Genomic DNA, 22,805 nt, shown 5'->3' on the forward strand with positions numbered 1-22,805 from the left:
AGGACAGAGAGATTCATAGATTTGAAGGCCAGAAGAAATCACTGTGATGAACAGAGTCTGCCCTCTTGCACAGCACAGGCCACAGGGTTTCCATGAATCATATTTTGCTTCGAGTCCAAGTTGTGGTTGAACTAAAGGGTATTTTTAAATGAAAACCCACGCTTGGTGTAAAGGGTTCCAGTGCAGTAAGGTGTTCAGACAAAGTTCAGCTAGGATGAACAGTTCAGAAACATTCACATTCAGCTGTCTGCAGAAATTACCGAATGAGGGAGAGTATTACTTTGGAGTTTTGTAATCTTATTAATGAACGTTTCTTTGACACTTCCTCACACGGGGACACTTGCACAAAGTTGCATGGTGAATGCCCACACCGGTGCGGCCAGGCTTGAAGAGCCCAATCACTGGTCTCTCTGTCCTCACCTGCTGCTGCGCTTGGCCCTTGCTCTTGCATAGTAAGCTTCGTAAGATTTCGGTTTCAGCTCCAGTGCTTTAGTGGCAAATTCCTCCGCCATTCCAAAATCCTGTCATTACAATAGGTGTGGAGATAAGTAATTGGACAGATAGAGAAATAAAAATATATACAATCTGGGAAGAAAACAAACTTAATGTGGACTTTTTTTTTTGCACGTTAACTTGGAAAACTTGATGGTACTGGAATGTTTCACATGGATTCCACATCATTTACGATCAGAGTGCTATGATGGCATGCCCAAAGACTCAAAGCTCTCTCCGTAACGCCAGATGCTGTCAGCACCCAACGGAGGCCAGTGTGCCACTGGCTCCGTTCTCATTGATTGTGTCCCCAACAAGTGCATGCAATCCCTGTCCAACAACCTCCAGTCTTGAGGAAACATCTGGTCTTGCAGAGCTTGGAATGTAATCTCATGAAGGACTTTTTTCCACAGTCAAAAGCAATAGGAAACCTTTCCCACGCCCTCTGCTTCCCACTCTGCAACACTGACATACTTCAGAGGGGCTGAATAAAACTCTACATGAGACTATTGATACCTTGGTAGCTACAAACAGGACTTGCCTGGCAAAGGTCTCCTACCTCTGCCACCCATTTCACTGTTCCCTTGCCTGTCCCCTACACTTGAGAGATTTGTTTGGAGTGGGGAGGAAGAGGGTGACAGCATGGGATGGAGATTGCTTTGGGAGACTGCTTTGGGTGCTGTCGAGTGGCAGTGCCATGAGGTCAGGCCAGCAGCTATGGTTCAAACCATGCCAGCTGTCCTCCCTTGCCCTCGTCCCGAATGCTACACGTACTGCTGAGCTCAGCTGAGCACCTGTGAAGGAGATCTCCCAGTGGAGGGGTTTTCATTTCCCATCCAAATACTCACAGCTTTGGACTGCTTGACTTAGGCTCTCTACCAGAACTGCTCAGGGCTAAAGAACCTAAAAATATTCCTTATTCATTCACAAACTTAGTAAGCAAACTCCACCAGGCTAGAAGTGAAGTTTGTGAGCGCACCATGGCCACTTGGCCTGCACCGAGCAGAAGTGCAGGAACAAGTAAGGTCATCCATAACCAAGCAAAACCTCGAGTGAAGTTTAATCTCCCCTAAGGTGCCCGTGCTGGAGTTTGCTATCTGGACAGCCTGCCTGGAACAGCTCGCAGCGTGATTCATCTGAGCAAACTGCGGTGTCTGCTGTAGGAAGAAACGAATTGCAGTGAGGACTGCGCTGCCTGCAGCTCCCTGGGTGCTATGGGGGTGGGAGCTACCTGGCACTGCCTCCGCTTGGACTCCCACCGGGAGATGGAGGAGGGCCAGGTGACGCCTCCAAAGCACGAAAGGCCACAGAACAGCACCGTGCCTCGTCCTGGGTGATTTTGTCAAATTCTGAGGCACATGCCATAACCTGCCACTTTGCTGTTTAGTAGAAATCTGTTTTGAATATGTAAAAGTCTTCAGTAAGAAGTTTTTTGCTTCTGAATCTACAGGGGAAAATTTGTAAGTCTGGTCTGTAGGCAAATACTTCTGTTTGTATCTTCAGTAGCAGTTACTGAAGAGACACTGTCTAATAACTAAACGTAGTCAAGTGGTAGGTACCTTTACGGTCTAGCTTATAGGCGCAAAAAATGCAGAAGCAACTACAGCCCCCTGAGATTCCCTATCACAAAACCTGGGATTCCCCTGTTAACAGTAAGCTGGGAATCTTGTCCTTAAAGTGCAGACTTAGCAGGGAGTTGGCTTGTTTAAGGAAAAGATTCACACTTTTTCTGAAAACTGTGCTGTTTGTTCACCAGTGTTAAGATTTTATTTCCATTGCTTTTCATCTGTCTCCTTCATAGCTTAAAAAAAAATGAACGTGTCACAAAATCCCATCCTCCCTTCCAGTGTAATCATTGCTGGCTCATAGCCTTGGCGGAGGATTTCACTTTTTTGAGCCTACGGAGACTTTAAAGTTGTAGAGGTGAAAGTTGCTGAACGCAGAGCAAGGGGGAGGTGGCACTTGTCTGCTGGAAGAACAGACATGCTGCAGAAGTTTGTTGCTAGATGCTGCTAGTTTGGAGCAGGGAGAGTGACAGTGATATGGCAGTTCTGGGAAGAGAGGGAGGATGTGGGGGTGTTTCTGGATGAGTCACTGCCCTGGGGAAGTGCTAGCCCCCTAAGCATATGCTCCTTCATTTTAAATTAATTAGTATTCAAAGGAGCACATCTCCTGGCTCCTCCCTCACCACTGCCCTAGAAATCTGGAAAATGCCTCCACCCCCAATTCACATAATCATCAAAAGGGAGTAATAAAAAATTCAAAAAGCTATAAACATAGCAATGAATTTTTAATAATCAGAAATGCATATTAAATCATTACTTCTTTTGAATTATAAAACATCAGCGCGCTGTGAAGGACAACCAGGTTACCCAGAGGAGAGATCTCAGAGGTCAAAGCACAATTACAGGATGGACATGTCTTTATGCACAGGCAGGAAGCTGGCAGCTTGCTCATAAGGCCATGGAGAGCGGGGAGACTTACATTCATTTTCCTTCGACATCGGGAGAGGTTGAGAAGGAGCGACACCTTCAGCTCACGGAAGGTTTTCAGGTCTTCTCCAAACCCTTCCCTGGGGAACTTCTTGAGAGCGTACTGGTAGCGCTGGGCAGCCTCTTTCACTTTACCTTTCTAATATAAAGGAGAAAGGGTCAAAACACATCCTTTGGTTGAGTTTACTTCACTGCAGAGAACTCTACAGCCCCAAGAATGCTTTGTGTGGTTAAGGTAACATGACATCACTATTTAGTTCTTTTCTAGGAAGGAAAGCCAGACCATTTGATCAAGGGAACATTTGATCAGGGAATGAAGCTGCCTTGTGCAAGCTGAGCTCTCCCATGTCACACAGCGTTGTCAAGCTACAGTGGGAAACCGCAGAAATTGTTAAATTGACTCGATACAACTCCATCTGGTGTCTGGGTAAATGGTCTGTTGAGCTGGGTGATCCTTACCCCATTCCTGGAGAGGACCCCACATCCCTCCTATGGGAAGGTGCAGCCTTCACACCCTGCTAACAGCTCAGGGGCTGATCCTGTGCGAGAGCCCCAGCAGCCACACAGCGTGCACTTGCAGCGCAACTCCACAGGCCGTGCTGAGGAGCTGGTCACTGGGAACAAGCATTTCACATCATTTAAGTCTAACTCAAAGCTTAAGAAGCACTAGGGAAGGTGAGAAATAAAAAGCCTTGGGCTTTGGGTAGAGATCCTGGGGCTCCGAGAAGCCTCTGCAATAGCAAAGATCAGCATTGTGGCACCGATGTGGCTCTGATGTTGGACAAATGGATTGGGATTCATCTCCCCGGACTTTAGATGTCTAGAAATTAGGTGTCTACATCTAAGGCTGTCAACTGGGTTCCTTTTATAGTTATTGGGACGCAACAGTCACCTTCAAAGGGTGACTCAGCCTTGCTATTTTGGGCACCTATTTTTGGGATGGGATGATCTGCGCCCTGGAGGTGGGCAGCCATGGCTGCTAGGGTGAAAGAAAGAGGGCAAAATGGGATCTAGGACACATGCAATTCACGACGACCCAGACATAAATTTTGCAGCTACGAACAGTAAGCTTTAAAACCTTTCAGACTCAGGTTTCTCAGTTGTATCACGTATCTCTGGCAGATAACTCCAGTTACAATGCCAGCTTTGCATATTTTCTGCTTTACCCTTGGAGCCTAACAGTGAATCATTGTTGTACTTGCACATTTTTGTGTGTGTGTGCAAATCTCCAGGTTTTAAAGATTGGCTTAAAATAAACACGGAACAAAAAAGACTCTAACTGTAGTGGTGGAACATCTCCCATGGGCTAAAGGACATGACAAAGCCATCCGTGTCCTGACAATCTGTTTTCGTTACAAAAACTTTCTTTCACTAGTTTTCCTGGGCTATACTGTCTCGTTGCCTTGCTTCACAGCAGAGAGCCAGCTAGGTAATGACAACACTGCCAGACCTGACGCAATGGCATTGGCACTGAGGATCTCTGCAAAACACTTAGGTCCTGGTGTTTCCAAGGAGGAAATGAAGTGTTGGCTGAAAGCCAGCATGCAGACAGACTTGGCTGTGCTTCAGCCTTGTTATAGATTTTGGTAATCAACCCCGCCCCCTTCCCCAACCCCACTAACCAAAACCAAACAGTTTGCAACATGTGGGATCCCGCAAGCAGCAGTGTTTGCTTGCCATGGCTTAAGACAGCAGCGTTGCTCACTGAGCTACCAAAGGAAGACCAAAACCTTGTAGAAATGTATGCTGTAAGCGGCATTTTTTCACTTTCTCTTAAAAAGCTCTTCTCACCTTATAAAACATGTCTCCCTCTTCCATCAGCTTGCTCAACAGGATGATCATGATGTCTGGTTTGGAGGTTGCCATCGCCCATGTTGCTGGACCTGTAGTGTACAGGATGCATGATGGGTAAAAAACTCATACAATGCAAGGGTGGTAGGAAGCTGGGTGGAAAAAATATCCTGGGGTGGGAATTTCTGCTGGAGAGAACAACTTGGCATGGTCAAAGAGCAGAGTGCTCCAAAGGATTGAGCTGACAATTCCTCTTGCACTTAAATGAACGTCATCCACATTGCAACGTTTTTTCCTTGGCAGTCATTAAGGCTAACGCTAATCACCACCGCCGCGTCAGGGAAATGCTGGGAGCCATTTCCACGAGAGGGCAGTGCTGTTTGCAGAACCAGCTGGGGGGGGGGAAGGCAGCGTGGTCGGGAAGTAAGCCGGGTTTGAAAGGAAAATCAAAGTGGTTACATAAAGAGCACTTGTAAATTAAAATATATATGGTGTCCTAGGAAATCTGCAGTTTGACTGTCGGTAGGCATTTTGCTTTTAATTGGATTTTGATTTCCAACTTCACAAGGTGTGAAATACGAGAGCAGAAAATCCAAACAGTTGGAGGATGTTACAAAGGCAAGGCCATGTCTCAGCACAGCTCGTGCCGAAGGATCCGTGCTGGGCTGGGGACAACCTTGGCTCTGGGCAGGTGAATGCTGCGGGACAGCAGCGTCTGGCTTTGGCCAGCGCAGGGTCCACCCGTGCAGAGCCAGTTGTTATCTCAAGGCCTGATACTTGGGAGGCAGGGGCAGCAAAAATTTGGGGACAACTCATTAGTGTGGGGGAAGAATAAGTCAACAGTATTGCGTAAGTAGATTCAGTACGTTTTGGGGGGAGGGGGTTAGTTTTTGAGTTCAAGTTATTCTCTGCAACAGTCATTTAAAAAAATTATTTGAAGGTGAGGTAAATTAAAAGATTAGAGGTGTTGGGGACGCATGCAGGCTAAATCAAACAGGAGAAAGCAAGGCTGACAAAGCTATCAGATCGAGGCTGATGCTGACAGCAATGAGATATACCTCGTGGGCGACTCGGTAACGTCTGACAACCTTCAAAGAAAGGAGAAAACAAAAAGTTGTAGGAGAGAGGGGAAAAAATGGATGAAGGTGAAAAAAAGAAAGGAAAAAAGCAGCTGTGAGAGGCAGGCAGCAAAGAAGCCAATGCACCAGCAAAATCCCCTTTCACAGGAAAATGTAACGTGAGCAGCTGTGTGGCGCAGTGCAGGTAACACTAAAATCTGAAAGCATACACAGAGCAAGTGAATGCAGCAGCTCACAGCAATGCACGAACATAGTATATTGGTCGACTCAGACTAGTAAAGACAGAAAAAGCTTTACCGGAGGAAAGACCTTGCCAAAGAAACAGTTGTTTATTAACTTTTTCTACGTAATACGACAGCAAAAACAATCCCAATTTAATCAAGAGGACAAGGCAGTCATGACTCGCTGGCTGCTTTCGGAGTACGAAGCAGCAGCTGGGGCTGGGGCTACCTCCACGCTAGGTTTCTGCTCACTAGGAAGTCCCTACTCCAAGTCCTGCCTGAGTATAGAGCCAACGACGCGTCCTCCCCTGGTCCCTACCTATCTTCGCTCCTTTCTTCAGGAGGGTGACGACCACCGAGGTGTTGCGGCACCCCACTGCCCTGTCGAGGGGCCGCATCCCGCTGTAGTCGACGTGCTCGATCATGGCCCCATGGTCCACCAGAAACTGAACCTGCAACAGCAAAGGCAACAGTCAGTTCTGCTCCGGAGGGACCTCTGTGCGCTGCTGGTGTGAAGTCCGAGCAGCCAAAGCTTGCTCTGCTCCACTGCTTGTGCCAGAACCACCTCTGCGGGGCTGAGGTTTCATCCCTGGCATGCACTGCCCCTGTGGAAGCACGTGCAGAGGGGAAGCACGATGCTTGCTGCTACTTCAAGCCACGCTGTACCATTCTGTAGCATTTTTTGTTCTGCATGCACTACAGGCCACTTACCACCTCTGCATCGCCGTAAAAAGCAGCCAGGTCCAGCGGAGTGCGTCCGTTTTTATCGGCATGGTCAGTGGCAGCCCCGTTCTCCACCAGAGAACGCACCACAGACAGGTGGCCCTTCAGACAAGCCCAGCTGAGCGCTGTCAAGCCCTCCTTGTCCATCAGAGAGATGGAGGCACCTGAAAGAACAAGCGTCAGTTCACCTGGGAGCTCTGTCATTGAGCAGTACGATACAACAAACCATCCACGTAGCAATGACAGCTTAGAGCGCTATGTATACGATTATTAATTACTTTATTAACATTTCTCCCACTGTGTATCCCACCCTCCATCACTACTTCAAATGTGCTGATGGGAACTGTGGCAAGTGAGTTTATTCACACCAAGCTGCAAACTTTTTCACATGTGGCTCTGTAGGCTGTCCTGGCAAACATCTTCTGAGCAGCAGGGTGGATTTGACATCCCTCATCTGAGACATCAATCTTCCTTTTTAACTGTTTTTCATCTAAACCCATTCCAGCCTGTGTGAGTCAGGGATGAAGGCTGTTTTGCTGTTTCAGCAGGTCACAGTGTACCAGGGGAACTAAGTCAACTCAGCTCATTTCTTCTAAAAAAGCACATATTTCCCCCTCCTCACTCCCTCCCCTTTAACCGAATCGACACAATTTCCAGCAGTATTTCTCCCTGAACTTTACCCAACATAAATACAACGTTGTGGGATAAACTACTGCCAACTGCAAGCCAAGGAAAGGGGGACTTGACATTTTCTTGGATGAAGAAATTGTGCTGCCATACCAACGGGTCAGTGTTGCTTCATACGGCATATGGGTACGCATACGAGATCTGAACAGCAGCATTAAGTGAACACTCCTCTTCGTGGCATGAAGACAAGTCCTGTTGCCATGGCACAGGCAGGGCTCTCGCTCTTGAGTGTGCAGAAGAGACGTGTATCAGCTCTGCTCCTCCGAGGAACTGTGGCTACCTGCGGGATGCTCCTGCCAGCAGGCTGGGCTGAATTGCTGCTGCAGTATTCTTCTCCTGTAGGTAAACTCGAAACCACCCACCGTGTGTTCTTCACTGGCTCCAGAAAGCTTAGCAAGTGGGGGAGTAATGCGAATTTCCTGAACCTTCCCATTCATCCCAGCTGACATATCCCCTGGTTAGCACACATTACCAAGGCGATAGCGAGCTGCTGTGTCTTCCAGCTTGCACAACTTCTTGTTTGCGGAGGAGCAAAACACAGGAATATTTGCTGGAGATAATGTTCAGAAAGCTCCATCTAGAGCTTTCAGCACAGCCACGGCATCCTGCCTGCTGCTTGCCTCCAAACAGCAGCGCACAACGCCAGCGAGGTGGGTGCCAAGCAAGTGGCTGGGGTGATCTGGCGTGCCAAGGTGGTACACTGGCTGCAGAACAGCTCAAATCTATGACAAACTCCTCTAATGGTGCCCCACGTGGCACCAGGAACCCTTCTGAAGCTCTCTGAAAGCTCTTGAGATGACCCTCAGCTAACTGAGGCCACCTTCTGCTCAGTAAAAGAGGACAAACCTCATTTCATCCCTTCTTATTTGTTCCTTTCTTGCAGTCAAAGTCTTCTAGTGTTTTTCTCCCGACTCTTCTGGAGCAGGTGAGAAAGCTCCCACAGGAAGAGGGAAGGCTGGAAAGCCTCATCATTGCTCAGCCTTCCCACTCTTTTCCCAGTCCAGTGGAAGAGCCACCATACCTCAGGCTGACACATGAAGACTTCAGGGTCTCAGGGCAGCAATGCAAGCCGAAGGACTCCACGAGAGGACAATGCAAACTGCTTCGAAAATGCCAAACCGCTGCTCCTGTGCATGCTGGGCATGACGTCCACAGAAGAGCCAAGGTCCCTTTGCAGCTGTGGCTCCCAGAACCTCCCTGTGACTGCACCACAAGTCATACTTCGCTCCTCGGGGCATCTCCGGCCTCCTTAGCACCAAGGCAGTCGGACGTGAAACAAGCTGATGGCTTTGAGGGCAAGTGGCTTAAGGTGAGCTCATGGGACCGATCCCTGCTGCAGTGGGATTTTGTCTGGGTAAACCAGCTTTCTTCTGAGAGGGGCTGGGCTGCTCCTGCCTTAAAAAAGTTAACTAAAGCATAAAACAGTGAGACGGGGAGCCAGCGAGAGAAAAAATAAACTCAATCGATGCTGTTGGAGCATCAAAAAGAAGCAGGAAGGGGCCAGGCCGGTCAAATCCTTTCAGTACAGAGGACACATCCAAAGACGCCCATGCAGGTCACATCTCTGTAGGGATGAGGCTCAGCTCTCTGTGTGAGTCACAGGCACAAGATGTCCAGTGAGGAGCAGAAACCCCACGTACCAAATACCTCAAGGTAGTAAAAACATCAGGGATTGGTTTTTGCAGGGAAATGAGATTGAGAGTCAAGGTTTCTCCAGACTGAACACTTATCAAGACCAATTTGCTTTGTCTGACATGGATTTGTACAAATACCCGCTCTGGCAGAGCTGCAGCCAGGAAAGTTTTCCCGGTTCACATGTCCATTCCTTCTGGGTACTAAGCGAGAGCAACAGGTAACTCCAGAAATTTGGATTTCAAATTGATTGATGACTGCAACTCTGTTAATAAAAAGTGTTTACAAATGCTGACTGTGTTAATCAAGTACAGTCAAATGAGATTTGCTTTGCAACACACTAATTAATGCTTATGGCTTATGATTCACACACTTTGATTTTAATGAAACATTGAACAGGATTGTCAAAGCCATTTTAATTAAAATCCACCATATATCACTGTACTCTGCCCAGGCTTGAGCTAACTTTTCAGGACCATGTGTTAGAGCATATTCAATGGAGTTTATTAAGCTATTTAGAAGGATGATCCTTTTCAAGTGAAAAGATTTCCACGAATTTGACTTCTTGCGCCCTTGGTGTCCAAACAACCAGGGAAGCATTATGCACATTTGTTGGCCACCCAAAGTCAGGATCAGATTATCTGCTATCTTCATCCTTCACTGACCCAATCTTCAGCAACGTGCACAGTTCTCAAGTTTGCCAAAACCCACGATTTGATTTTTTTTTTAAAGCAAAACAGAGGAGAATTAATTGAATTAATTCATAAAAAACTTGATGCCTCAAAATGATCTTTGTCACATCCCTTTGCAGGTTACAGCCCTGAACAGCAAGGACCCTGCAGGCCTGTGGCTCAGAACAGACAGGCAAGGGGAAACTTGCACTTGGAAGCCTGGCAATTTTACAGTGGAAAAAAAAGAATGTTTTTACAACTACTATGTAAAATGTTCAAGTGTCTCGCGTTCTGGCTACGAGGTCAGACACAGTCGCTTACGATATGAAGAAAATATCCCTTTCCCAAACAGGGATCTTACCTGAAATAAAAATATCAAATAACGATACAAGAATTAAATGCTATGTCTAGCCAAAAATAATGGAAAATTACCCAAACAAACCAAACAAACATTGGCTATCAGTCAAAAAAAAAAGGATCTAGGGAGCTACAGAATAAGTAATAATCATGTTTGCACAGGTTGCAGACTGTGTTGTTCTGACTCACCTCAAACATTTACATCAGAAATGAGTAAAATTGGAAGACATTCTTGTTGACTGAGTAACTCCTAGCGAAGAGGAGTTATGAGACACTGAAAGTACCGAGCAAAGTGAATCTGTGAGTGCAAAACTGACGGGCAGACTATTTTTGAAACAATCCTGTATTGTTTTCACCCAGTATACCAAATCCTTGCCCGTGTCAGGGCCTTACCCTCCTGCTGATGTGGGTGTCAAAACTGTGGGTAACAATACTAGTGCTAAAAATGGGAGTGTTAAAATGTGCCCCAAACCCTGTAGTTGAGTCTCACTTGTCTGGTCCATAGCATTGGTGGTTCACTTGCAGCACTTGTTGATTTTTGTCTTGTTGATTGTTCTAGAACATATTCTTAACTCATTGCTCAAAGCACCTGTCCTACGCTGCCATGTTAATTACTAACCCAAATGTGGGGTTTTGAGGCTGTGAGCGTCAAACAGGAAACAAAGCGGATAGCCCAGATGAATACTCTGCCTACTCTAACCTTGCTCTCCAAAAACCCGGGTAAGATGTTGAGAACCTTTCCCAGTGCCCCATACAGCAACGGGGTCACAATCCCCTCTGATACTATGAACTCCAGCTGTGCAGGACACAGCAGCAGGACTCGCTGTGGCCAGCCTCCACCACGCTTCCAAGCACTGACCTTGTGCAAGCAGAAACTCCACTGTGCCCAGATGTCCCTCGGATGCAGCCATCATCAGCGGCGTCCGCCCCTGCTTGTCTGCCATGTTCACATCAGCACCGTGGGTGAGTAAGAGATCTACGATCTGCAACACACAAAGCGGGGACACACCTAGAGAGGCTGCTGGAAAGAAGTAAGGGCTGAGAAGGAGCAGGGGGATCTCCACATCTTGAAATCGCAGCCCCAGGTTGCGTGTCGCCCCCTGGGATTACTGCTGCAGCGTTAGGTCACGGAAGAAGCAAGACAGGTAAAGGGAAAAATAACCCTTTAAGTCAAGTGCATCCTGTTTGTGTGCCAAACGGTGTGATAACACAGCACATAAACAAAAGCTGTCTGCAGAGCGCAGGAGCTCGGGGTGTTTAAAATGGCAAAAGCTCTTCTTTTCATTATTATAATCCCCAGAAGAGCTGTGTTTTCTTCTCTACTTCATCAGGGGTCGGTTGGAAGCCGCGCGAGGCCAGCTCACCTGCCAGTGGCCCTGTCTGACCGCGCTGAAGAGCGGGACCACCCCGCGCCGGTTGGGCTGCGCCACGGCGGCGCCCTGCTCCAGGAGCAGCCGGCAGACGTCCAGCTTCCCTCGGCCCGCCGCCGCCGTCAGAGCTGCAGGGGAGAGGAGAGGGGTGAGCGTTCGCCAGGGCACTTCTTCCAACCCTTTCTTCTGGATACCAACATGAGGGTGCCCAAAATGCCATACATACCCACCTGCACACCCCAAGAAGCAAAACGAACCACAAAAATGGGACGGGCCAGAGCAGCTCTAGCTTTCACTGGTCAGTTTGGGTCCATGTCTTTCAGGCCCATGTAACTCAAGTTCATGGCGCTGTAGCAGAGGAATGCCGGGCTGTGGCACAGGGAACCTTCACCGTTCCCCCTCGTGCCTCCTGCAGTCTCCCGTACAGCAAAAGCCACAGACTGTAGGATTCAATGTGTTTTAGCACAGGCACAACTTCCAGAGAAAACACAGATCTTTGGCTACGTGCTTCCTTGACAAGACCTTTCGCAACCTGCCCTTGACTATTTTCGCCAAGATCCTGACTACGTGAGATCCTTGCGAAAGCCAGGGGAGGTTTAGGTTGGGTATTAGGAAAAACCTTCTTTACCGAAAGGGTTGTTAGGCATTGGAATGGGCTGCCCAGGGAAGTGGTTGAGTCACCATCCCTGGAGGTATTTAAAAGACGTTTAGATGTAGAGCTTAGCGATATGGTTTAGTGGAGGCCTTGTTAGTGTTAGGTCAGAGGTTGGACTGGGTGATCTTGGAGGTCTCTTCCAATCTAAAGGATTCTGTGATTCTGTGAAGTGCGGGACCGAGCTGGAGGCGCGGCCAGATTCCTGCCCACCACAGGAAGTCAAGGGGCTTTGGGGCTTTTCTTGTCAGAATTAGCACAGAGCAGCATCACTGAGATGGAGGATTTCTATTTGTAATACCCCACTTTAGCCTGTGAATCTCTGAAACAACCAGAAAGCCAGAGCTGCACGTATGTGCTCACACGTTCTCTAGGCACAACCCCAATTCCAGCCTTTGTTTCTGGCCAGGACCGATCCTACCTGCAAGGGTCCTTGTGCAAAACCCGAATTACCCCTCAGCTTCAGTATTCCAGGTGCTCTGGGAAAAAGGAACACCTGACACCTCTCCCGCTGTCAAAATAGGCTCTGCTAACTCCAAGTACCGTTGGGTTAGGAACGACACCTTCAGCCTGACAATAGTTCCAAGGGCAGGACCTGCCTTTGGCTCGTCTTTGGTATTAATTTTAGACTTTTCAGTCCCTCCCTCCTCTCCCCAACTTTCTGTGCACTTCAGCACGGCTCCTCTGGCTCTGCTGCTTCTGGTAGGAGTTGGAGCAGAAGGTGGGAGTCTATTTCTAACTGACGTAGCTTGTTTTTTTCTTTGAAGTACATTTCTGTGGGATGGCTGATTACGAGGTGTTGATGGGTTTCCAACTGCAACACTGTTAATGGTGGGGGATTTAATTAATTCTCTATTCTGTTCCACATTATGGCTGAGTTTTCTTCTCTCGGAGTTGAGACACCAAGAGTTAAAAGAAAAATCATCTCCCTGCCACAAGCAGAACATACTGCAAAATCTATAATCAGCTCCATGTGGGTTTTAAACGTAAGCTACAAATATAGAAGGAGGACTGTGTCTAATGTTCACGGCAGAGGGATCGGCATGCAGGGCTTTTGGCTTCTATTTCTAACTTGCCTGCACTTGAAATGTTGCAGGTTAATTTGAGGTATTTCACGTCAAAATGACTTATGGTTGCAACAATGAAGATAGTGTAAGTCACCTAAGTATTCGGTGTTCACCATGAAATGCACTTTGGAAAAGACTTCACTGGAACAGGACGATTTGATCCAGGCCATCCCCTCTTCCTCTCTGCTTTGCTGGCTACCAGCATTGATGTATCTTGATGCTCTTCACTTCTTGGGGTCCAAACAAGTGGTGTGAGTATGGAGCTCCAGCCTGTCCTTCGCAGCTCCAACTCAAGAGAATCTTAAAAGGTTCTGTGCTACCGAGCTGCCAGAGCGTGCTGCTTCAGGACGGTCCCACACTGACGATCTGGGCTCGCTGCCTGCTGCGAGACAAACCTATCCAAGCACGCCTTGTGTAACACACAGCTATCTATGCAGCCGACCTCAGAAATAGAGAAACTCTCTGCAGGGTGAAAGGAGCACAAAATGTGGCTGGACCACAGGGTACCGGCTCATTAAGGCACACCCCGACTTCAGTAGTGCCTGTGCTCCGAACAGAAGGTCAGGGCAGACAACCCCTGCGCTCCCTCCGGCTACAACGAGCTCCATATTGGCTGCTCCGAATGCAGGTGCCTCACCCCTCTACCTCCAGCCTTCCAGCCAAAATGTCCTTTGAAATCTTCATGCTCCAGGCTCCAACACTGGCATCTCAAGCCCATAGCGCTGTCCTGTGGTGTCAGCTGTGTCCATCCGTCCAAGCCCCAAAGCTCAATTAAATGACTTCAGGAAAACTTCCAGAAGTTCAGCTTATTTAAGCCTTCTGGCACTCCTGAGGTGCTCTTATCAGCCTGCTCCTGACATCACCACACCGTTTCTGATGTGCCTGCAGGAGCCGCTAGTCACCACAAAACCCACAGCCCAAGGTAAGGCTTCCCCTGTGCTGCCTTCGTCTGCCCAAAAGAGACCGGAAAAGCCAAGGGAAGGCAATGAGAGGAAGTGAGAGAAATGGAAACGGTTACGTTTGAAGTTCTACTGTCTGCCAGAGAGCTCATGGCCCAGTGTGAAGAACATGAATGCACTGAGCCCAGCCAAGGAGCAGCCACCAGAGCTGGCAAACGTCAATGTTCAAGTTGCAACTCTTCTATGAGGACTGGTGCCATGAGAACAACTCACCCTGTAATAACAAAGTCTTGGCATAAATGCCATAAAAGACTTGCTGCAGTTCTCAAGGCCCAGCTCAACGAAACCCCAGACAAGCTGCAGGTGTGGACGTGCACCCCTCCACCGGTAAGGACGTCACACAAGCAGAAGGGATTTGCTAAGGCACATTCTGCCCCTGCCTGTTGTGCAAAGCGTGTCTGTTTTCTTAAAGAAAAAAACAAACAAAACAACTTTATCTGGAGAAGGAATCATGAAATTGCAGCGTGCTCCTGGCTCCTATATGGTGTGTGTATCTGTTTCACGGGCTGGCAGCAGGACAAACGCTTTCTGATGTAGTCGCTCTTGCTGCATTTGCACCTCCAGCCCTGGTGGAGTTATTGCAAGTGACTCAGATACTTTTGGGCTGGGTTTTGCTATTAGTCTTGTCCCAGGGGTAAATAATCCATCTGGAGTTGTGCTGTCAGCAATTCCTAAACTTATGATGTAACTTGGCACTGCCGTTTGGATGATATCAGGCTGATATCACTAAGCCAGGCAGTCAGCTCTGCTCTGTAGAAGATTAGACACATGAGCAACAAGTATCAACAAAGAGAAAAGACGTGATTCAGATTTTTAGAACAGATTGCTATTTTTAGGTTGGAACCAGAATTTCTCTTCAAATGTATCTAAACTTGCTATTTACTTTTGGGAAAATAAAAATAAAACAACGTGCAAGGGAGTCTTGTGATCCATATAAACCTGTCTTGCCCATGATGGGAGAAAATGCTGCAGAATTTGGTGGTTGGCTCAGTTTTGCTCATTTTCCCATCTCACTTCCTTAGTTTGTGTGCAACTTGCAAATCACAAGTCCACATTCCCAGCTATCTCCTCAGAAACCCGGAACTTCTCGATGTCTGTGTGAGTCCAGCTTTTGGCATCGGTGGGGAGGTAAGGGAGGAAGAGTGACAGAGAGGGAAATGTTTTCTGCTGAAGAGTCCTTAAGGCAACAGGCAGGCTGGGAACAGCAAAGCTGCCCAGGACAGGAGGACAGAGATGAGCTGGGATTTTTCAGGGAGAAGAGCATGGAGCTCAGCTTTTGGACCAGAGAGCACAGCTGACCAGGAGAGAGGAGGATGGGAGCTGTGACCTGTGAAGGCAGAGCTCCAGGGAAGAGAAGAGTCACACAACAGCTGAGAAAATGTGTATGGCTTCATACCAGGGTGTGCCAGGTTAATCCAGACAACCCAGGACTATCTGAACCTAAGAAGAGAAGAGTATCTGCAGCAGCTGATGATGCTTCTGAGGTTATGTTGCAGGAAGACATCATTTCAGTGGTTTTTGATCAAACTCTGAAGACATCTGGACCACCTTTTGTTCTGCTATTCCGCAGCAGGACTGTTTCCTCAGGAGCCAAATACCAGAGCACATTTTGAATGAGCTGTCTCTGACCTGGGGTTATGACCTGCCTTGCTGGTAAAAATGCCACTGTCCTATTACCAATTACCAATAGTCTGTCATTTCCTTTGAATAATTCTATATCCAATGTCTTCTTGCTTCTGTGATACCCTAGGGGCACTTCTAAATCGCTTGTTTGTATATGTTGGCCTTATTTCCACCAATAATGGCACCATGCCCTTGCTGCTCTGCTCCGTCCCGGTGGGTGCAGCGTGCTGCTGCTTTTCCTAATGCCCTGCAAATGGCCCAGAGCAGCCCTGCTGTGGCCAGCTCCATGCTGGGACGCTTCATTCCTCTCTCCCTCTGTCATTTAAAGCTGAGGTTGCTCAGAAGGAATAGTTTCTGGTAGGCTCCATTCATTACAACACCATAATACGGCTACATTTTCAATCCTACAGCATAGGAATCAGCTCAAAATGTAACCCAGCTCTTCGGTCTTCAGACCAGAGACAACCTGACCACGCACAAAGCTGATGCCAGCCAGTCTCTGTACCCTTGGATCATGTCACTTTTAAACAAAGCTGACAGAATCAAAATCAGTCCTCTGTTACCCAGACAGGAACATTACCTTGGTGTATTAAGTTGACAGGAACATTACCAATGATGCAAGTAGATTAGTGAGTTGAGTACAATAGACGGTGGATAATATTTAGGAGGTCACTGGGGTTAAAAGCTAGAAACTCCAAGTCTGAATATCTCAAGAAATGGAGATGACGATGCGGTAAGTGAAGTAAAAGGGGTGAATGGTTGCTTTTGCTTGGTAGAAGTTAGAAGAGTAGGGCTTCTGCATCATATTCATCAATACAAAAAAAGTGTTGCACAAAAAGGACTTTTTCTTTAATTACCAGGTACTAAATAATGATGAGTTTTCAGAAAATCAATGGATAATTTAACAGTCAGTGCTGCATGTTACAAGGAAAGGGAGAGTGAAATAGAAGGTGTTTTGGATAAATATGCCAAATATCAGGAGAGGAAGAGCAGAATTTTGTATCCATCTAACTTAAGACGAGATGTTTCAGAGAAATTACTGCCAGGAGCTGCAGAAGCTCAAGATTTTCAAAAGCCAAACCCTTTACTTAAGCAGAGTGCAAACTGAACCTTGGCATCTGTAAATCACCTGAAATCAAATCAGAGGAACTGATCTTTTCCCCTTCATCACAACAAAGGCAGGGATCAGGGATGTGTCAGGTGGCAGGAGACCATAAATACAAACATGCAGGAAAAGCTACAGCATCTACAGAAATCACCTGTCTCTCCCCAAAGACTGTCAAAGCTGTTGATTTGTGCTCGCTCCACCTCCTCTTCATCTTTTTCTGGAAGATCGAGCAGGTAGGAGACAATCTAAAACAAAATGACATGTCAGCTCACGAACTTTGGTGCGTTATATATAAACTACTGACATTTGAACACGAGCTGCTCTGAACACACGGAGGAAAATGAACAAAGTCTCTGCCTGGCACCCTTAGCTCGAGTAAATACTCTTCCGGAGATCAATCACTGAACCTGCTGCCCCATAAAAGCGAAAGAACCCCAAGCGTCTCGAAAGGATTGCACACGATGAGCCTCTGTAACACCAGCTCCTCGTATCGGTGTCTGCTCTGCTACAGACCATGAGGCACGCAGCGGGTGCACCTCTGCTGTGGGTTGAGCTACAGATGCTGCAGCCAGTGAAGAAATGCTGTTTGCCCATCTGTACTGCCCCTCACTCACCTGGCGGGGTGTGATGAGTGGGACCATCCACTTTTCCTGCTGGGAAAACCGAGTGACAGGCAACTGACGTAATGGCACAGTTATAATCATTAGCCTCTTCATTATCTTAAGCCACAGCCAAGATGAAGTTGCTTCCAGAAACCATTAGCTCCTTTCTATTAAGTACCATCTTTAAGCAGACCGTTAAAAAGACTTCCACTATGTTTTTCTTCCAGCTGTGGATGCTTGAAATCTCAGAGAAGCAAGCTAACTTCTTTACAGGGTAAATTAAAGGATTTAATTGACTGAAAACTGGCAGGCAATTTCGGTGTTTGGAGCACACGACATGAGAAAACAAGAGGCTAAGAAGAAAATTGAGATTTTACTTTCGTGACTGAAGGACAAAACCATTTTTCTCAGTCTAGGAGAAATAATTATCTGCTGGGGTCTGGGCTAGGAGGAGCATTTGCCAAGTGCTTGCGAGGAAGCTGTGCCTGCTCTGCTGCGTGCAGCTGCCCATGGGCACAGGTTGTCTGATAGAGGGGCAGAGATTTTGGGGACAACTGCTGTCTTCCAGCTGCTCTCATGCATCGTGGGACATCAGGAATGACAGAGGCATGAAGGGAGCTGGGAACCCAGCAGAGGGCTGTACCTCTTAGCGGACTTTGTGTTGCCTGACTAAAGCTTAAAGCTCAGTCTGGTTACACTAGAGTATAAGCCCAGCAAGGACTCCAGTGTGTCTCCACCAGTGATTAAGATCACTTTATAAACATGCAAAATACTTGTTTCATCACTGAAGTTGGAGAAAAAACAGCAAATTAATCATCAGCTTACATCTAGGGCTACAAGCACCTCAAAACAAGGAGCTGGAGTATTTTCTGTAAGCAACCATGTACATGTAGGGTACAACATAAATATTAAACTGCTTTTTATAAGGGTGACTGGTATGATTTGCAGGGAAATTCTCATTCAAAAATTGCTGTGCCCTGTTACAAATTATGTCCTCAGCGAGCAGATCTTTCTGGTTTTGAAGTCACATCTGCTTCTAATCGGTTCAGCTCACAGTCGCTTAGCTAATAGGAATTTCCCAGCTTTCTTTAATTAGCTCCTCTGATCTGAGCACATTACCTATGTTTTCATGGATTATACTTAACAAAAGCAAAGTCTCAAGTCAAGTAAATGAGAGGAGCTCAATTTAGCAAAGAAATCAACCAATTCAAAAATGCTCACATACAGCTTCTCGGAAGGAAAATGCACGTTTATCGTATCAGCAAATCATAATCACTACAATAGAAGCAAGCTCTTTGGCTCTTCTCTCCCCCCAGCAAACATACCAAAGCCGCGTGGTCTCACGTTCCCCTGAGCGCTTGGAGGAGTGGCGTACGCAACACGCTGTTTACCCACCCTTCCTTCAAGGTTTATTCCAACAACTTACAGGCTTGTTGCATGTCCTCTCTTGGAAGTCTGCCCAGACCACAGGCTTTGCCAAGGGATCTGTGAACCCTTGGATGGGAAGGGAAAGAAGAGAAGGGGCACTGCCCCCACCTCCCAGCCCCCCTTTGCTCAATGTTTTGGCTAGGAAACGTCATTAACTTTTGGCTTCCCCAAAACCCCACGGAGACAGTGATGGGCTGGTGAGACTTACCTCTGTGTACCCCATGCTGGCTGCAGCGATCAGTGCCTGCTGGATGGCGTGGCTCTTTTTAAACACTCCCTGCTGTTGCCCAGCCATGGTCCAGTCGCATTGGATCAGAAACTTCACCACTTCCAAGTGTCCCCTGAGAGCAGCGTGAACCAGAGCGCACTGACCGTTTTTGTCCAAGTGATCCACCTTGAAAAGAGAAGACGACAAAACACAATTAAGCCACATCTTGGGCAAAGCGTCGTCTTTTCTTCAGAGTTTCCAACCCCGGTTTCAAAATAATGCCACGTGTGCAAGATGTGCATATTTCTGGTAAACTATCCCTTCCACGACCAGAAAACAGCTATTCCCAAAGAAACTCTGCCCCAGGCTTAGGCATCCTCTTGGCCACAAGTGTTTACTTTGGGTAAGTTGCCTTTTTTTTTTTTTTTTAGCTTCAGTTTTCTTCAGGCTCAAAGGCTGCAAAACCGTTTTTCCCTTTGTGTCCTGAAATACAGCGACGATGTTTTCTTGAGGACTGAAATCAGACTTGTGATGTCGTCTCCTTTACCCAAATCCACAAAGGGAAAAACAGCTTGTTTCCCAGATATCATTTCATGATTCTTTCAAGAGAGACAGAAGTGCCTCAGCTTGTAGTCTAACACCCTAATGTGAAACCAATGCAAGCAGAAGTCAATAGGAAACAGAGATTTCATTTGGCAGCCCCACAGGAACTTATTTGGTAGGCTTTTCAGGACACGACATAGTTTTCACTTGATGCCTGAATACATCGACTGGCATTTCTGGGTCCTGTCACAAAAGCAGCAACTCGGTGAGAACGGGACGGGCAGACCAGCTACCATCCATCCTTCTGCCAATTAACCACTTCCATGCTCTGCAAAGTATTATTTGTCATTTACAAACTTACACAGCAGTGTTTCATTTCTGCTTGCCATCATTAAACATCTCAGCCCCCAAACTAAACCCAGCTGGAACTGGGGTGTTGGGCACCTCCTCAATAAAGGCAGGGATATTCAAGGAAAGCCTGGGTGGTGAGCCTTTTGCATTGCATTTTGAAACCCAAATATTCCTGTTCTCTGTGAGGGAGCAGATTCACCAAGTGACAGGGACTCACCCAACTCTCAAAATATCCCCATAAAAGCAGCATTCTTTTTTTGCTTCTTACTGTCCTTGCAGTATTACAGACAACATGGCAAGATCTGAACGGTCTCTCAGTCATCCTGACATTCATACCGCAACTACACAAACCCGTATTTTGCTTTTTGAACTGAAGCTAAACATATAGAGAAACCACAAATTGTTTCCAGGAGGCTTCACTTCAAATATCAGTACGATTTTCTTCTTCATCAAAATATTTAAACTTGACTCATTATATACAATTAAAACTCCAAACACTTACCACAAAGCTAAACAAAGGGTATTTTTCTAGGACAAGTCTGATAGAAATTTTTGGAAAATGTGTCTCAACGAGATATTTAAAGAACACTCTGCGCTGCAAAAGCGACGTTGCCATTTTAACATTGTGAGGTTCAAGGACTTCAGAACATACTTCAGCAGGCCGTTAGTGCAGCATGATTAGGCAGTTCCTGCACCAGACCTGAATTCCAGAATACTAATTACAGACTCTCCAGAGTTACTTGCCTTTGGTTTTAACATGAGATTTTGAAGCTTTTTAACAGAAAAGCAAACCCTCTGCAGCAGCATCCTGTGTTCATCTGATAGGGGATATTCTTTAGCAAGTGCAAGATATCCTTCCTGCAGCTCCTGCTCTGCCTCGCCTAAGCATGGAATATGTTAAGTCAGCTGTTAGAGGAACATAATCACCTTACCTTGGCCCGTTTCTTGCACAGCAGCACAACAATACTTAGAAATCCAGCAGCAGCAGCATATCCAAGGGGAGTCAGGCCGCTTTCAGAAGCAGCATCTACATTAGCACCAAACTCCAAGAGCAGAGCCACCATCTCCGTGTACCCCAGGTGAGACTGGACACACAAAATCGGGGCGTTGTTCAGAACTTCTGTCCGGTAATTCACATTTGCACCTCCTAGAATCAGCAACCGACTGACCTACAGAGAAAAAGCAAAGCTCCTGTTAGCTGCTTTTTGTGGAGAGACATGAGTTTATCGTCAAGGCAACACAAAAATTTAAACCAGGGCCCTTTGCACGTTTCAAAGCAAATAGTGAAGGATATAAAATGTCCAGTAAAAACACTTGCCAAATATACGGTCACATTTTAGGTAGCAGGATTTAAACTTTCACCTGAAAGAATGTGCTCTGAACGGTGCAGTTTTACTTCATACTAGACCAAAGTCACTACAGCTGGTCACAAGAGCTGGGGACAGTGTCTCTCATGTGAGGGTGTGAAATGAAAACACACAGAGAGAAAAACTTCTCCTTCCCATGGGATCCTCTCCTAGTGCTGCCTTTGGTCATCCCGTTCTGCTCCCCAGCTTGCTCTGCTCCCTCTGCACGTGGCAGTAGTGGAAAGACTACACCCAAAGGTGGAGAGTGTGGCAAGGACACGACGTGGAGATGGACCCCATGCTCTCCTTGTTCACACAGGGGTGAGCATACAGGGCAAATACTGTTTCAGACAGCTCAGCAAGTTATACCAATGCCTGCACAGTTTCCAGTCGGCTGCTCAGCTGCTGCCAGTGTAAGAAAGCTGTCACTGCCAGGCAGCTGCAGGGAATGTCCTGGACTTGGTGACTGCGTGGCAGTGGAAGCTTCTCGTGTGAGCTCCGAACCCCTCCAACTCTCCTCTCCCTCCAGTACCTTGATGTTTGGGGTGTAGAGGTTTCTCAGTGATGCCAATGCCATGGAAAGGCCTTCGGTACTGTAGGAGATCCAAAGCCCTTGGAGGATGGAGGAAGAAACCCCAACTTTTTTACTCAGCCCCTGTGAAAGAGAAAAGATGACTTTGATCCAAGCCCTGCGTATTCATTTCACTACTGGGTGAAAACATTAGTAAAAGCACTTCACAAATTATGCTTTCTTTTATACAGTAGAAACCCAGGCTGGTAGTCCAGGATTAGCCCAGTAACCACGCCCTCTTAAACTTAACTTTTATCTCTAAAACAGTGCCAGTATGGGAGGATTGCTTATAGATACACTGAATTACATTGGGCAGACCCTCCTGTGTCTAAGGACTTCAAACAGTTTCAGGACACTAATGTTTATTCACAAGATAACATGATCATTTGCCACATCCGACCTTTGCACTGAATTAATAAGCTTGTAGGAAATAACTTGCAAAGTTTCTGCAGCCATCTCCAAAGTCTAAGAAAGGCAGGATTAAACTGTGAGCAACCCAAATCCATTCACCTCCCCCAGAAAATGTTATGCCAAGGAGCACAGCGTGCCTCTTTTCTTCTTTTTGAATAAAGTACATGTTATTTTGGCAGAAGCGATTCACAAAGTTTCCTTATTATTCACAGGCTTAAACTAGATGACAATACCCGATCACAATAAGATAAATTAAGGAAGTCTTAACCACGGGCTCGAACAGCATTTCCATATCTAATACCAGACTGTCTCCAACCTTTCCAGTTGGCGTACGTGAGTAGGCTACATGCAATGTACAGGAGCTATGACATCTTCCTTCAGCAATGCTAATCAGCAGACCACGGCACTGTTAAGCAAGCTT

The 22,805-nt window shown here is 46.8% G+C and overlaps 1 protein-coding gene across 24 annotated transcripts in view; it reads right to left on the reverse strand.

Annotated features, from left to right (window-relative positions):
- The window catches only part of TANC2 (tetratricopeptide repeat, ankyrin repeat and coiled-coil containing 2), a 283,000-nt gene that overhangs the window by 9,324 nt on the left and 250,871 nt on the right, over window positions 1-22,805 (reverse strand). For 21 of the 24 annotated variants that reach the window (XM_040536497.1, XM_040536498.1, XM_040536515.1 and 18 more), the window contains 12 exons: window positions 21,935-22,057; window positions 20,989-21,225; window positions 19,163-19,348; window positions 17,076-17,169; window positions 11,510-11,643; window positions 11,005-11,128; window positions 6,787-6,962; window positions 6,395-6,527; window positions 5,834-5,863; window positions 4,776-4,867; window positions 2,977-3,123; window positions 421-521 (listed from right to left, as the gene is read on the reverse strand). In XM_040536497.1, the coding sequence (XP_040392431.1) occupies window positions 421-521; window positions 2,977-3,123; window positions 4,776-4,867; window positions 5,834-5,863; window positions 6,395-6,527; window positions 6,787-6,962; window positions 11,005-11,128; window positions 11,510-11,643; window positions 17,076-17,169; window positions 19,163-19,348; window positions 20,989-21,225; window positions 21,935-22,057 (1,577 nt within the window). The remainder of the gene's footprint in view (window positions 1-420; window positions 522-2,976; window positions 3,124-4,775; window positions 4,868-5,833; window positions 5,864-6,394; window positions 6,528-6,786; window positions 6,963-11,004; window positions 11,129-11,509; window positions 11,644-17,075; window positions 17,170-19,162; window positions 19,349-20,988; window positions 21,226-21,934; window positions 22,058-22,805) is intronic. The other 3 variants (XM_040536514.1, XM_040536506.1, XM_040536505.1) reach the window with 1 other exon arrangement.

This window comes from Cygnus olor, chromosome 25, assembly GCF_009769625.2.
Source record: "Cygnus olor isolate bCygOlo1 chromosome 25, bCygOlo1.pri.v2, whole genome shotgun sequence".
Lineage (NCBI taxonomy): Eukaryota > Metazoa > Chordata > Aves > Anseriformes > Anatidae > Cygnus > Cygnus olor.